This window comes from Haliotis cracherodii, unplaced genomic scaffold (genome assembly GCF_022045235.1).
Source record: "Haliotis cracherodii isolate W230 unplaced genomic scaffold, xgHalCrac1.p SCAF_16, whole genome shotgun sequence".
Lineage (NCBI taxonomy): Eukaryota > Metazoa > Mollusca > Gastropoda > Lepetellida > Haliotidae > Haliotis > Haliotis cracherodii.
The window spans coordinates 8,079,375-8,096,830 of NW_027266271.1; the positions used below are offsets into that span (position 1 = coordinate 8,079,375).

General features: G+C 39.6%; 1 protein-coding gene across 1 annotated transcript in view; it reads right to left on the bottom strand.

Annotated features, from left to right (window-relative positions):
- The window catches only part of LOC139463783 (uncharacterized), an 83,472-nt gene that overhangs the window by 7,146 nt on the left and 58,870 nt on the right, over positions 1-17,456 (bottom strand). Inside the window, exons 20-25 of the mRNA XM_071245092.1 lie at positions 14,323-14,601; positions 11,548-11,703; positions 9,138-9,329; positions 7,751-7,906; positions 5,751-5,990; positions 3,304-3,463 (exon numbers count right to left, since the gene is read on the bottom strand). Of these exons, the coding sequence (XP_071101193.1) occupies positions 3,304-3,463; positions 5,751-5,990; positions 7,751-7,906; positions 9,138-9,329; positions 11,548-11,703; positions 14,323-14,601 (1,183 nt within the window). The remainder of the gene's footprint in view (positions 1-3,303; positions 3,464-5,750; positions 5,991-7,750; positions 7,907-9,137; positions 9,330-11,547; positions 11,704-14,322; positions 14,602-17,456) is intronic.

Below are 17,456 nucleotides of genomic sequence, written 5' to 3' on the forward strand. Positions count from 1 at the left end.
CAAATTCCAGTCAGGACGCAGTTTTCTGAAGCCACCCTGAAATACCCATACACGGCAGCTTGCTTTGAGGTCATCGTTGTCATCATAGCGCTTTCTACAAGGCGTTCTTTCCGTTTAGGAAACAGATGGAAATCAATTCGTGTAAGGTTTGGCGAGTAGGGGAGGGAGGGAGCATTGCGCATTGTCGCACAGCAGCCTTTGCACGTCGAGAGAGGTGAGAAGAGGCATTGTCATGAAGTGGTAGAACTCCAACAGTCAGCATTCCTCAACGCTTTGCTTTGATAGCATTTCTCAGGCGATCGCAGAATACAGTGGCCATAACATTCTTCACTGATCTTGAAGACTTGAATTGCTTTGGAGCCAGAGAAGTGGAATGGAGCCGTTCTATGTATTGATGTTTTAACTGGGGATCATAGTGGTAGACCCATGTTTCATCACCCGTTACTTATCTCTTCTTGGAATTTGACGAAATCCTCATCAAGTAGCTCTTAAATTTATTTATTTCTTTTTTTCCTTAAGATCAGAATTTAGAAACTTTGGCACCCAACGAGCAGATATCTTATTCATCTGTAAATGTTCATGAATAATAGTTTCAATGGACCCATGGCTTAGACCTGTGTCTTTCTCAAGTTCAGCAATGGTAACACGTCTATAGGACAGTATAAGTTTTTTCTATCTCCTTGACTGAATCTTCATTGATGGAAGTTGAGGGGCGTCCAGATCTAGGGTCATCACCAATGCTTGTTCTCCCAGCCTTAAACATAGCTGCACAATGTGTAATAATGGAATAGCTATGGCACTTATCCCCATACACTTGTGGTCATGTCTTGGGGACAACATTTCTCTAATTAAAGTGAAAAACTTGATGACTGCTCGGTACATTTTCTTTTCCATTTCTGTGTCCATTTGGATCCCTATCATGTTTAACTGGCTGTTACTAATGTACAAACGTTGACAACAGACTAAATACACTTGCATGAACTACTCAAACAATGTACTACATTGACTAGTTCACTTTGTTATGGCCCATATTTGAACGTTAGTAAGGCTTAGAATTAGCCCTCGTATGCTGTCACAGATGTGGAATGTTTTATCTGAATTTCTGCACAATCATTTCCTGACACTAGCCAAAAGGCTACTTCACCACATGGTCGGAATATAACTAGAAAAAATAATGCAAAAGCAGAACAAACCCTTCACTGCCATTTCCTCAAGGCCTTAGAAATTAGAACAAACCATCATGCAGTTCCAGTTTGACCTTTGGTTTTGTTCTGAGTAAACACATAACTTGAAATCTGAAAGTCCCATGCCAATCGCTATTGATGTGGACACTGTTTTTCAGGACTAGTTCGCATTAAGTGACCTCAACCTTTTGTGTCAACTAATTAGCTGTCAGGGAAATTGGGGGTCAGAACGGAGGTATATGTTGGAGGTATACAGAGGTACCTGATCTGTATGTAGTAGAACAGTGGTATCCCTAGCAGAATAAGGTGAAGGACACCCAACCACAAACCAATCTATATAAGCCATGATATTCATTGCATGCTTGTTAAAGCCATCTATCCTTCTGATCTTCATCATTAGAATAGACACATAGAGGTCTGGAGCTCGTAACAACTTGTAAAATTCCTCATCGATGGTACGTGGTTAAGTTGTCCACTTCAGCGGAGGTACATGTGGAGGCAACTTCTCGTCACAACGCAACTTGGCCAATCCCCCCTTATCCTGCGCCATAAGTGCTGAACCATAGCTGAGCCAAGGATGTGAAAGATGTTTATGAAAGGAAGATGCCAGCCCATGGTAACCAGCGTTCTAACAATGGAAATGCAACCTTATCTTGCACGGTAGGCTGCAGGCGTGGTATTAGATGATAGAGCTTCTCGATTAGATCTTTAAATGAGTGACCTGGCTCGTAATCCACCACTGGAGGTGAAGGCCATGAGTCAACCACCGCCAATTCAGAAGTATTGTCACTATCTGGTCGATCTGGATTGGAGACAATGAAGTTGCTTGCCATTTCCGCATCCTAGTTGTGAAACGGTAGACTGATCTGATCTGACCGCTACCATCTGTTGTCTGTTAGATAATGAATGCTCTGTACAGTATGTGCAATTAACAGGGCATAGCCGTCTGGTATCCTCGCCATTCTGGGTCACGGGGTGAATGGAAGATGGATCCGAATCCGACATTAACTCCACGTCGGCCACTTTGACTTCCTCCGTGCGGCTGGGTGAACTGTTCCATCGGACGTTATATTGCCCATGGTGGTGGAGGGAGGGTAGGCTCGATCCGTTTGTCTGTCTGACATGGTCTGCATTGATATTTCGTGGTTCTTTTGTCGATCATCGCCTGAATAGTGTGTTGTTGTTGGTTGATAGGCTGTGTCAACAGGCTCATGGCCCCCATCTGGGATGGACTCTACAGGAGTCTTGGGAGTGTAGACGGACAAGGGAGGGGTCTCACTCACTGGCCTCTTAGCAACCTTCCCCCGTTTGGACCTCTTCAAGGATTCCATGAGTTTAAGGAAGACCTCTGACGGAAGAGGGAAACACTGCTGACAACAATCTTCATCCATACAGACTGTAGTATGACATGTCCAGCAAGATGAGTTGGGTCACCCAACGTCATCAATTGACCACATACCCATGTATGGGTAGAGGACACCATCTTGTCTCTCAAACACGATCACTACCACAACCATTTCTGAGAAACAGATGTACTACAACTATACTGATATAATAAAAGGTTAGCTTATAACTACTACATAATGTGAAATTAATTTAGATTTGGGGCATACTAAGCGTACATAATATGTGTTGTCTTTAGCACACATGAAAAAGAAGTGAGATTTCTGCCTTGAGCATGTGATGTAGAAGGGTCCAGCGCCTTCTCTATGTACAATAGCCAAGTGGATGAAGATGGTACAGATGATTTAGATCATTTCTGGAGTCATTTTCATAGCCAGTTTTGTGACCTGAGGGTGTGGGTAAGCCATGGACTTAAATGCTGGCAACATAGACATCTAATGCTGTGACATTTACTCTAGGGTCTGACATAGTAAGATAGAAGACTCAAGGAACAAACACCACTTCACAAGACAAGTAACTGTAAACACAGGAGTTACCAAGGAAACGTGTGTATAACAAGGTTGGTAACATTCTTGTGCAAACTGACATGTGGCAGTGCTACACAACACAATATTATCTGGTCTTTGATCAAGACATACTTACCGGAATTTTCCATAGGGAAATGATGCAACATAAGTTATGAGGAGTTTGAAGTTGATAAAGAAATGAAACTCACAAGTCTTGGTTCACTTGAAGTCCTCGTGGTTTGGTCAGGTTAGATAGCAGGACCAGTTCAGCACCAGATATGGTGTGAAGGGTAGATAGTATACCCGACGAAGTTGTGTAGAACAAGAGGTCAGATGCAATGTCTATGTCTAGGCCTGTCAGCACGATCCCTGGTGGACATACATGTAGAACAGGGTTATTGACATTGATGCTTTACTTGGACACAACATCGTACACAGCTTCCAGAACGGGCTCCAAATAACAACACCTTTCAACTACAAGTACTATTTTCAAAGATGCGACCAATTAGGCATAACATGAATAAATGTACCAATATGTTCCTGTTCCTGTTCATGTTCATGTTATAGATAGAGCCAGTGCCAGTACCTTATTGAAAGAACTTTGCCTCACGACAGTATGTTTTATCTCCCCAAAAAGTACTGGCACAAGTTCTCTGTCATAGAGCAAAGGCAAATACCCGAGCTCCATGAGTGAGTGAGTTTTTAACATTATTCCAGTTATATCACGGCGTGTCAGGTTAATGTGGGGGGTAAGCACGAAGTGATGCAGGTCTCAGACGTTTACCACTTCGGTGAAACCCACGAGCACAGGTATGGTGCTGACAAACCTACAAACATAATCGGGGCGAACCGGGATTCGAACCTACAATCATAGGTTTCCTGTGTGCCCAAGGGACGCAACTCTGCACAGGCAATCGCGGCCACTTAGACGCCTGGGCCACAATTCATAATTCCTATAAACCGCACTGTTTGTGCACTTAAGTGTTTGTTTTTTAAGGTCTGTCATGCTGAAATGTACAAATTCCTCGCCTCTGTGAACTGTATACTTTACAGTTCTTTGTCAGCATATAAAGGTAGTCCACCTGACCAAAAGAACCCATTGAACAAAAGTGTTCACCTGTGAATAGTGAATAGTTCTGGTATCTGACCACTTTTGCTCGTCGGATACGTGAACTATTCACTTGTTTCCTAAAATTGGTATTACACAGGAGCTCATTTAATATTTCATTCCTTTATGCAAACTCAGAACTCGCCATCAATTTATTCTCTTTTATGAAGGTTTAAATGATGTGACAGCTAAATACTTGTTCTAACTTAGTCACTTGGCTCTTTACAACCATTTAGTTTAAGAAACAATGACATTGCCTGTTGACTTAATCTTAACATTTCTTCCCATAATTGAACAAATAAACGTGCTCCTCTTTGAAAAAGCAACTATTACATGATGATGTAAGACCCACACCACTGTTATAAAACTTCCAAAATAATCAACCTTTGCCTCTGACTTAACAGACCTCAACTCAAAGACATCTCACGTCTGACCCATTTTGCTGTTTTGGTCATATAAACTTATAAAGATGAATATCGCTTTATTCTTAATGTCCACAGTACATTGTATGTCAATATTTGTATGTCCTCAAATATCCATATATCTTGCCACAAATTAAACAGTATTTTGTAAATATCAACCCTGTTACGCACGAAGCAACACCATTATTTAATAACTTCTCTTTAAGAGAACAAAACCTTTAAATATATATATTACTGTCAAATTGTGTAATTTCTTACGATGAGACACATGCCTATAGGCATTAATTTGGTTTATTCACCATCCATTATCTCATATATTAGGCTGTACTTGGTTATTTTTAATACCATATTATGCATAATTGAGTGAGTTGTGTTTAACGCCGCTTTTAACATTAGTCCAGTTATATCACGGCTTGTCAGCTTCATGTGGGAGGACATACATTTCACTGATTATTACGTCCTTAGAAACCACAAAAACAACATTTAGGCACAATTATTTTGATTTAGGACTTAACATCGCTCCTTGAAATCCTTCCATGTCATATTTTGTGCATGATTTAATGTGATAGTGTGATCAAATCTGAGCATGGTTTAATCCTTCATTGTCATTTGATTAGGATGTTTCAAGGATAACAAGCACCTTTCTCCATGCAAGTTTTTTCATATTGCTTAAAAATGCAACATGGCTCTCTTGAATTATTTATTTGTAAACATATAAGTAGAATATTTTGACAGTGTGTAAACAATTTCACAATTAACGTTTTAGGGTGGGTGCGGGTGTGTCTCTAAACTTGTGGAATTAAGTTATTCATCCTACATTGAGCTTTTGAGATACTCCCTATTGTTACATTCCAGAATGGGGGGACCATATAAGACGATAAGAACAAAAGGTTACTGGCAACAAGAAAGCAAGGCTGTTACTCTTGTTTTACAGTTGTCTTCTTGTGCAAAGAAGCTTGAAAACTATACCGGTAACTAGACAACAGTAAGCTACCAGAGAACTAGTGACCCCTCATTAAAGAACCATTTAAAAAGACAACTAGAAACAAGGTATATAACAACTTTTGAAAAGACAACAAGAAAACAACTAGAAATTGATTTTTCTCAGAAACCATTGTTAATATACCTTCGGGGAATTTGAAGAGCAATTCCTGTCCAACGCCATCCATCTTGACTCTCCCGATTGTGGTTGGGGTCTGTGTGGCGAAGTAAACGAAATGATCCCTCTGATTGTACACGAGAAGATCAACAGTTCCAAAGTACCTCTCCACACTTACTGTACCTATTGTCATGCTGTGAAGGTTAAGGATTCCAAACTCGGAGTCACCCACACCAAATAGCAGTTTTAACTCAGAAGTGTTTGTGTCTGAAATGGAGATAAATATAAATATGACATGCTTGATTTAGGTAGGTCATTCAGTGGCAATAAACAGCTTATTGAGAATTGGAATTGAAATAAAATTATCAAGTGTCAAAAAAGATGTTCTATGAAGTTGCAGGGAGATTTGTGTAAGTATTACTAAAACCTCTTCTTTACTTATGTTGCCGACCCGCGAAGATCCAGGTTAGAATAGGTCTTCAGCAACCCATGCTTGTCGTAAGAGACGACCAATGGGATCGGGTGGTCAGACTAGCTGACTTGTTCATGCATGTCATCGTATCCCAATAGCGTGGGTCGATGCTTATGATATCACTCACTGGATTGTCTGGTCCAGATTTGATTACTTACAGATCGCTGTCATATAGCTGGAATATTGCTGAGTGCAGCATGAACAAACATACTTATGCTGCCTTACTGCGCTGTTGAAAAAAATCCAGTAAGAAAGAATTAACCAGCCAGATTACACTTCAGTGAATAAAAGTGGCCAAACCTTTTCCATAATCATAAGGAAACTCTGTTAAAAGCCGAGTCCATTGTACGATTCCGACCATAGGGTAAGCATGTGCTTATGAATCACTTTCAAACTGTGATTATACCAGGTGTTCATGAAAAGGTGAGTGTATCCTGCCCCTCCGGTGACATCCATCAAAAACACATGCAAAAGCAAGTCAATTATGGTAGTACATTGCATCGGACATCTTTGGCATTGAGGCGTCAAAATTGGAAATGTCCTCAACATGTTTCCATAAAACTGTTTGAAAGTTCTACTGAGGCCTTGAATCTTGTAACCCTGATCAAGCAAGTTTTCTAGCAAGAGTCATATGATACTCTTTTTACATCTTCGAAGAAAGAACATGCTCAGTTGTACCTAAAATGTGAGTAGTGAGCTACTGAGTACATTTCTACGCTGCTTTAACAAATAGTTTTGTAATATCACGGCGGAGGACACCAGAAATAGGCTTCACACATTGTACCCATGTCATGAATGAAACACGGGGCTTCGGCATGACAAGCGATGGTTCTAACCACTAGGCTACCACACCTTCTCTAAAATGTTAGTAAAGAAAGGGGGTTAATCATAGATCTTTCAAAAACATTCAATTCTGTCAATAGAGAATAGCTCTGGTATTTATTTCAAATAGCGATATCACAACTAAGATGAATGAAGGATTGAAATCTGTATATCAAAATGTCAACGCTTGTTGTGCATATCCAAAATGGTAAATAATGATGACTTTGAATGTCCCCTAGCTTGTTTTCTTCGTCGTTGTTTCTACCTTTCATTAATTAATTCGTCAATGAAATTACTTAAACATGTTCTCAAATGGCAGATCAGATTCATGCACGTGAATCACTTGCATACATGTCATACTATCAAACATTCCCCCATTCGCTACTGCACCCTGAATGTTGTAATTAAAACAAACGCGAAATCATAATGATAGCTACATGTACATCGGTAACACTTTTCACAAGTGTTGAATTGTTAAAAATTGGTTTCTTTTGGTACAGGCAGACATTTGATCTGTGTAAAAATGATTACATAATTTTGAAGTAATTTAAAGACAATTGAGAAAAAAGTGTCCCAAAAGTAAGGTTGATCGACTGTATGTCAGGTTGATCTGGGCAAAGTCAACAAAGCGATCTAAATATAATGACTCCGATACCCTTGCATAAACTTATGATGGTCATGGCGCTAAGACGCTTTGTGGAAGGAGGCCCTGTACCATAATGCTATGTTTCACCTGTGCACTGCTTGACATCAGGACTTCCCTTGAGCTCCGTAGTCTTGAATCCAGGACATGAGTGGCAAAATGACATTCCTGGTTTGTCCTGGTAGAACCCATGTTCACACGCCTTGCATTGTTGAGTGTCAAACATCTTTCCAGGAGGGCACTTGACTAAATACAAATATGGGTATGAAGTAGTTTGTTGTACATTAAAATTGATATATTTGAACCATCATTTAAACAACGATGATAACATGTGCAACAAAACAAAATTCTACCATGAATTTTGAAAACACTCAAAGTTAATTGACCAAACAGATGTTTCAAATCAAAATATCCCTCCATACAGCTGAATTGATGGTTGCATCATGACAGAATCTAATGTTTATACATACAGTCAAGTCATGTTAATCTGACATGGTTGGTTGCATATGATTATGTTGGATTATTAAGTATAAGAAATTAAGAAGTATCAACCTTTGTGATCGAAAATCGGACAACTACATGTTCCTGTTAGTTATTTCATTGGTCGGTCAAACTTTGAGAAAGGTCGTTTTGACGTAATCTGTAATGGGATGTTCATAGCAGTAGCGAGAACTTGTATCTGATTTCAATTGTAATATGCAGCTACCAGCTGACTCATCTCGTATCACAACACGGGCTGTGTACTCGCGGGCAGATGACCACGGAGTATGCTGATCACTGTTGAATTAACGAGACTGATTACTGAGTGATTTTGGTAATTCCTTGCAAATTAGGTGTGTTGAAGTTGGAGTGCAAGACTGAGGGGTTAACAAGTCCAAATAGCACTGAGTTAATCAGTTCCCGATATTAGTGTCGGATAAAGCCGATTGTCGGATTAACGTGTGTCTGATTAACAAGACGTGACTGATTTACTTCTTTCTCAATCAGTGTTGGTAGGCTAAATAATGACATGTACTCTAACAACTAAGTCACACAAAAAACTGATGTAGATACTAAAATATTCAAAGAGTGTGTGGCAATACATTAGGGGCAGAAACCATGATAGGAATTGACTGAGAGAGAGTAATATCATTTCCTTGGAGGGGGGAAGCTTGAAAACTATTGCTTTTTCTATGTTGATCTGACTATAATGGATATAGTGATGACATAACAGCTTTGTTCAACTTAAAACTAAACCTTGCAAGATCCTCTCCTTTTCTTCAGGGGAGTCCACTTGTTTACAAAGTAGCTGTGCTTAATCCTTTCAATGCCTGTCATATATGCGAATAAAAATCACTAAAGCAAAACACAATGTTTGAGAACAAACAGTAACACACCAGGTTTTTTTTAAAAAAGGCAAGATCATTATTTCCTTATTTTGCAACCTACATGAAACATTGGACGCAAACCATGCCACTTCAGTCCTGGCACTACTTACTACAGAACACGCCGCCTTGGACGGCACCAGTGGGGCATGTCATGATCTGTACAGCTGACATGAAGGTGGGTTGTAAGGGGTTTTGCTGGTCCAGTTTCATGTTGAAGTCTGTGTAGTTCTCACTCCTCACCTCCCAGTTCGTGTCATCCAGGAAGTGCCAAGTTCTCAGGATGTTGCCAAACTGACCTGGAACTGAAATATTTATTAAATAGAATTAAATTTTTCAGTTATCCTCTTAATTTTATAAACTAAATACACCCGTATGATAACAAATGCCCCGGCAATGGGACTCCAACAACTTGCCATCAACACCTAACTACATAACAGTGCATCTCTTGTTGCGATGAAATTTATCTCCTTCGATCCTATGATCTATATAGCTCTAAATCTGTATAAATGAACCACATGTGACAGTTTGTGAAACGGAGCAGCAAATATTTCGGAATTCATGACCTCTTCATGCTCTCATGTTGAGAAGGAAATATCATATTAAAACTTGTGGTCTGATGATATAACTCCAAATTGCGAACAGTTCATATTAATCTTTATCAAAACGTAATTAAATGGCAAATTTTAATCACTGAACAGATCAGACCGTTTCTCCCAATGCGTGACTCAATGTCAGCAGCATTCCTGAGTGAACCGGGAAACCTGATGCTACTCGGGTGCATCCAAACACAGGTCTTCGAACAGATGGAATTGAAAGCTTTGCCGAGATGAATAGATGGTAGACAGATTGGATGCTAATAGATTGATTGATTGATGGACGATAGACAGGCATGATAGATGGATGGATGATAGTCATATTGGATGATTACAGATTGATGGATGGATGATAGTCAGATTGAATAATTACAGATTGATGGATGGATGATAGTCAGATGCGACAATTACAGATTGATGGATGGATGGATGATAGTCAGAATGGATGATTACAGATTGATGGATGGATGGATGGATGGATGGATGATAGTCAGATTGGGTCATAGCAGATTGGTGGATGGATAGATGATAGTCAGATTGGATAATTACAGATTGATGGATGGATGTATGATAGTCAGATTCAACAATTACAGATTGATGGATGGATGGATGATAGTCAGATTGAATAATTACAGATTGATGGATGGATGGATGGATGATAGTCAGATTGGATGATTACAGATTGATGGATGGATGGATGATAGTCATATTGGATGATTACAGATTGATGGATGGATGGATGATAGTCATATTGGATGATTACAGATGGATGGATGGATGATAGTCAGATTGGATGATTACAGATTGATGGATGGATGGATGATAGTCAGATTGGATGATTACAGATTGATGGATGGATGGATGATAGTCAGATTGGATGATTACAGATTGATGGATGGATGGATGATAGTCATATTGGATGATTACAGATTGATGGATGGATGATAGTCAGATTGAATAATTACAGTTTGATGGATGGATGATAGTCAGATGCGACAATTACAGATTGATGGATGGATCGATGATAGTCAGATTGGATGATTACAGATTGATGGATGGATGGATGATAGTCAGAATGGATGATTACAGATTGATGGATGGATGGATGGATGATAGTCAGATTGGGTTATAGCAGATTGGTGGATGGATAGATGATAGTCAGAATGGATGATTACAGATTGATGGATGGATGGATGGATGGATGGATGATAGTCAGATTGGGTCATAGCAGATTGGTGGATGGATAGATGATAGTCAGATTGGATAATTACAGATTGATGGATGGATGTATGATAGTCAGATTCAACAATTACAGATTGATGGAAGGATGGATTATAGTCAGATTGAATAATTACAGATTGATTGATGGATGGATGATAGTCAGATTGGATAATTACAGATTGATGAATGGATAGATGACAGTCAGATTGAATGATTACAGATTGATGGATAGATGGATGATAGTCAGATTGAATAATTACATATTGATGGATGGATGGATGATTGTCAGATTGGATAATTACAGATAGATGGATGGATGATAGTCAGATTGATGGAGGATAGATGGTTGGATGATAGACGGGCTGGATGCCAAGAGATGGACGGATGATATCTACAAAGAAGACTGCATGAAACACACAGCATCATAGGTTTAATGGTTCCTGAAAGTAGATCCCAGATGACCATGTAGCATGAGAACAGACTACAAGGCAACGCCATAAGCTCACTTGATTGTTAGTCAGGTGAGCTAAGATAATGATGAAGACTTACCCTAAAATGACACATATCAATATAATATGATGTATCTTGTCTGTAAAATGAAAACAAGATCCACTTGTAAATTTAGTTCTCTCGCTTGCACAATTCATACTATTTACTGTGTGGTGTTTTTTGTGTGATATTACTGAGCATGTCTAGAATAACGCACCTTCAAATGCCAAAGATGGATGATCATATGGATTCACTATTAGTGAGTCGTTGACAACAGACAATTCCAGTGCTCTATGTTCAATCATTGTTGGTTCATCACTTGTGTGGGTGAAAACGTTCCATGTTGCAAACAGCGGTTCCAAGTAAGTCATCACTGCAAAGGAAAACAAAATATACAAGATGGTACAGAGAGTACAGTTTCTGGTTATTCCTTATTGATATCCATATATTCTTTGCAGAGACAATAGGGACTAACTGATAATAATACTGACAACTTTGAAAATGCGAACAGTTTTTTCAGGATGTTTTTTTTTACATATGTAACAAATATTAATAAACAAGTGGACATTGTAAATGCAACAGAAGGACATGTGTTGGGCCATGTTGTCTGAGGTCTGTTCCCGTTTGGTGTTTCTAAAAGTGGGCAAGATCACGAAAACACATCTTCACTCAATACAATTGCCAGAGTCAACTGTTCTTCAAAGTAAAAATGCACGTGCAATCCCTGAAGTCGGAAGAATAAAAGGCATGGGCATCAAGAGGACAGCAGCGATTTGGAACGATGTCACGACTGAGTTTACAAAAAGAGAGTGTCCTCTTGTGCTGCTCACGGCAGGATCTTCACAGACAGCAGATGCTGATGAGGAAGTAAATACAATATCCAGAATGTGAAACGTGGCCTCTATTCATTGTTGCCTAGTCAAGGGAGGAAAAACAATTGAAGGCATTGATGTAAATGTTAAATAGTTCCTCAAGTTAGATCTTTTGCAATTCTGATATAATGTTTAAGGAGAAAGCTGGAAGCTAATCTCATGGAAGGGAATTGTCTTGCAAATATTCTACTCAATATACTGGTGAATCCGTCGAATTCGGTGTCACTATCGTCGCCGGCCTGAATGGCCCATGCAGCTTTGTCAGCTGTATCGTAATAATAATTTGTGAGATAGTCTCAAGCCAGGACGTCGTCCTGATCCTCTTTTGCATCGCCATGGATACAAACTCCTCGTACAGCACTTCATCCTCTGAACCGTCCATTGCGTTTGAGATTCCACATTTTAAGAATGACCTACTTTCGTTCACCCTCTTTGCAACTTCTGTGAGTGGAGCTCTTCACATGGCAGCTGTCTTGGTGAACGTATGTTCTCTGTAAAGTTTCCACTCTGACCACTGCTCTCGGACGTTGGTATTGAAAGGCTTGTTTAAACGCACATCAAGTGGCTGAAGCAAATAGGTACAGCCGCCTGGGATCACTGCCTGTGGATCTTCTTCCCTGTTAGTGAATTCTTGACAGTCAGGCATAAGTCAGGCATAAGTGCGCACAACCGCTACGCACAACTTGAAAAGTGTTTGTGTAAACAACATGACAATACCAATCAGCCCCATAATTATCAGTGCTCGTTTCCTTGTGTACCGCTTGTGTTACTTTCTTAACAAGAGGAAGCAATCACAGTCTTCACCATTTGTGACGTCACAGGAAACAGCTGCTCTCAATAACTAATGTCTTTTTGCAAATGGTGAACGGAATAACTCGCCATTTTAGTTGCATATTTGCCACGTTAATAAGGTAGATACTTGTTAACATTCAATTGATAAACTTCGCAAAAAGTTTGTAATAGCTATTTGCGATTTCATGTGTGGATGTTGTTACATGCAAAGGTCGTTGCGTTTACAAAGAAAACTTATTTGAAAACTTAGTTCGGCTATTTAGTAACATAAATAAAATTATTGGTGTATAATATGTATTTTCCCTTACATAAGCCAAACCCTTTGTATAGAATTATTTCTGGTCCTCATTATACAGCTTATCTATGGTCATATACAGAAAAAAACTTTTTGAAAGTTGGCAATTGTTCCCAATCCTTGAATGTGCTTTAACTTGGCCCTGGGCAAGGAACATCCACTGGCATGTCTCGAAGGAACATAACTCCAGGTCCCGACTGTTGACTGGTGGTACCCTTCACTTCTGACTTGCTCGTGAAAATGATCCCACAAATGATGGATGGGGCCAGGAGAACATGCAGGCCATGACAAACAATAATGTTCATGTTGTTGAGGAAGTCCCGTGTCAGGCTTGCAGTATGGGATCTAGCTTGATGATGCTGGAATGCTTCACCCCCAAACCTGTGTGCAGTAATGTTGCCTTGAATGATAAATAACCTTGTCTTCAAGTCTCCATAGATTCCTCCCCAGACCATGACACCACTACCTACAAATGGTGGAACTTCCTGGATACAGTTTGAGGCTAGGCATTCACTTGATGTCTGTAAACACGCTGTTGACCATCAGCTTGAACAAAGCAAACCCTGCTCTCAGAAGAAAACAGGAGTCTTGAGCCTCCAAACGCTAAACATGCCTGGCCCAAACACGAATATAATGTTCTATTTATTACCGAAGAAGATGTCTACATACATAGACGTATTTTAGTGTTTACCTATAAGGACAGCAGGTGGCAACAGCAGCGGAACCACAATTTATCGAATGACGTCAACAATCTTCAACAGTGACGCCATTTCTAGTGTGACGTCATTCCGACCTTACGTCGCAATAAGAATGGAATGAGGTCAACAATGACGTCTGGATGACGGAAACAATACACTGTTGTCTCGAGACATGATATGACCCTAGGACACATATGATTTTTATGAACCCCGATATGTTTGCCCTCGTAGGTAATATATATATTATCCTTGTTTCTAACTCATTTTAGCCAAATGCACAAAATCCTTAAAGAAATGCATGCAATGATGATAATGTTGACAATATAATGTCCTACCTTTCTTGTTCTTCTGAATCTTTGATACATTTATTTGTCCTTGTGGTACATCTCTTCTGACAATGAGAGAACCGTAGTGTTGACCGTCAACTTTATTGCAGTTTGTAATACTCTCATGGCATACAGAAGACCCAATTTGAATGGAACAATGATTACTTCTGACACAATTGAAACTGCTTCCCACAGAGCGCAACTTGGAGCTGATGAGGCCAGGTGTTATGACAGAGTTGCCAAATACCACTGTGTAGTTGATGCCAGCTGAGAGTGGAGTCACCGGGTCTGTGAAGTAAAACATAAAATTAGTGCACAGTACTTTAGCTCACCTGGTTATATATGACAGTTTTAAATAGCCACTTAAAAGTTCAATATTTTCGATATAAAGTGAAAACATTACGCAAGTTGTTAAATTTAAAAGGAACGAATGAGTACAATGCATGAATATATGGCTGGAATAATATGGATTGAATTTTGCTCAACGTACTTTCCAGAAAAGCACTACCTTCTCCACAATTACCAGAAGTGTCAGATACCATTGTGTAACACCAAATATATCAACTAGAATGGTGTCTACATGCAAAAACAGAAGCAACCTCATCCCCCATCACCCCCTAAATGCCCCCAAACTTTCCAACCAGAAACATATATCATGTACCATCAATCAGTGTTTACAATGAAATGGTGCTGTTACAGATTATTAATATCAATCTCCTGCATAACATTCATCATGAGAAGACTTTTGCAAAATATGAATACAATTCTGAACATATTTTTCAAATCATCGAACCCTGAAATTGTCACATGTATTGGCTCATTACAATATTTCTAATAATTACTTATTCAAAGATATTGCAAATGATTTTAGGGTAACTTTTACTATTAATATATTCTACTCTTGCCAATGGCAATTAGAAGCTACTGCTGGGAGACTGAATAGCACAATAACTAAAAGCCGGGAATAGCCTATTAAATGTCAATATGTTACACGGCAATGAATACGTTGTACCCAAAAAGATCTTCTGTTTGTTATTTCTATTCCCATCATTGGAAAAAAGTTCTTTAAGAAACTATCATGTTGTTATGTGTACAGGATCACATCTTGAATGGAGGGGGCACAACGTTAGGATGAACTGCGCACACATGTTCTGCACGTGCATAGAGACTACTACACACATTCTCGTTAGATACCATTTTTATGAAACGAGTGGACTTTATTGGGGATCTGTCCGAACGAAAGCGAGGTCAAATACCATAGAAAGTTTGCGAGTTTCTTAAAAATGGAATCTAACGAGAATGAGTGTGGTATTTTTATTATTACCCACGTTAGATATATTTAATATACATAACAATTTTCGTTCGCTGACAGACCAAACTGAAACCGGTTGCAAAATCTGGTTGCGCATGAATATCGATATATGCCTAAATATGGGCATTGTTGACATTGTTGTGTTTTCAAACATAACAGCACCGACGCTCAATATCCTTTTTGAAAAATTTCTTCAATTTATGGTAATTCAAGCGCATTGTTGTTAGTACATAGGACACTTATAAGAAAATGTTAAAAATGACACATTCGCGCGCGCTTTGAATATCGGACCAACGGTCGCTCGCTCGCTAAATATATATCCTGTCCGTATTCCTTGAGTGTTCACCAAAGACATTCATGTTAATTGTACTACCCTATACTGAAGATGTGAAAATCAACAAACGCAAGTCTGCTAGCATGTCAGTGACAGCTTCGAACGAAGGGCGTCACGCCGAAGACCCGGGTTCGAATCCCGACATGGGTGTCCCCCGTCGTGATATTGCTGGAATATTGCTAAAAGCGGCGTAAAACCATACTCACTCACTCACTCGAACGAAGGGCAGGGTCACCACCGTAATAAGAAAAAACAACCCAGATCTACTCACAGCTTTTTAAGCTGGACATAGGTAATGTTATTGAACACATTTGGAATGTTTTGTGTCATATAATCAGAAGTCAGGCAGACTTCTACGGAGTTTTCGAACGATTTGTAACGGACATTATCACTCATGAACAAACACCTTCGGAAGCAATAGACATCGAATGGCGGCACTGATGGCACAACCGGGGCATCGAACGTAAGTCCAGATATGTGTCCAGATAGTTTAAACTGACTTAATTTCACCACGCTTAACCTTTTACGATTGAAATTAAAAGTCGCGAAAGTGGTCGGGTGCCTCAAGCTCATTGGGACCCTTGATCCATTGGTAGACATTGCATATTGGTATGGCTCGATTATATAATGTATGCAGTTGCTCTATGCATAACTAATATAGAATGCAAATCGAATTTAATGCGTGTGACGATATTGTTTGGTTTAATAAAGTGTGTGTAATTGTCTCTCGCTTTCGTGAGACTCCTTTAGTTCTGCCTTGTAGTTGAGGAAGCGAATGACATCTCGCGATTTTTTTATGAATGAAAAAAATAGTTCCGGTTTGACAGAGGTCATGGTTATCCAATCAAGACGAATAAAACGAGGTCAACACTGTACGACACACGTGTGACGAACGGATTTAGTACCACCTGTATCTTCACCACGTGGATAATAATATATAGTATACAACATTCTATCTACAAAATGTTTTCCTGGTATCTAAAATGGACCATCACTGAAATTATGTACAGGTATATAGAATCTAATGGTTGGATGTGATTTGCATTCGGATGTGATTCGGTTGTGGCATAGGTAACACGTGTTGATCCAAACCCACAGGCTTCCAGCCCTCGGTCACGATCCTTTGTTGACATATGTCGAATGTTTGGCATACCTTGAATGTCTTGTCCTCCACTTGACTGGATGCCCGGGTGACTGGACAGTGGGTCAGGATACGAACTAACCTGATCGACTGGGTTTGGTTTGGGGTGGAGAAATCATCATGGGTGGGAGAGGGGCACACTGGGTGGACCTGGAATCCTTTATCTATTATTTGGTATCGATAATCCTGAAATCGCCTCACTAGTGCCAAGGATGTATTCAAATATGAGTTAAAGTTCTATTGAAACTGCGTCCAATTCTCTATTTTTTACAAGTTTGAACAGAATCCACACTTCCAAAAGGGTGGGCCTTGAAATGCCATACATGTGTAGAAGACGCCACCTCGGAACATATTTT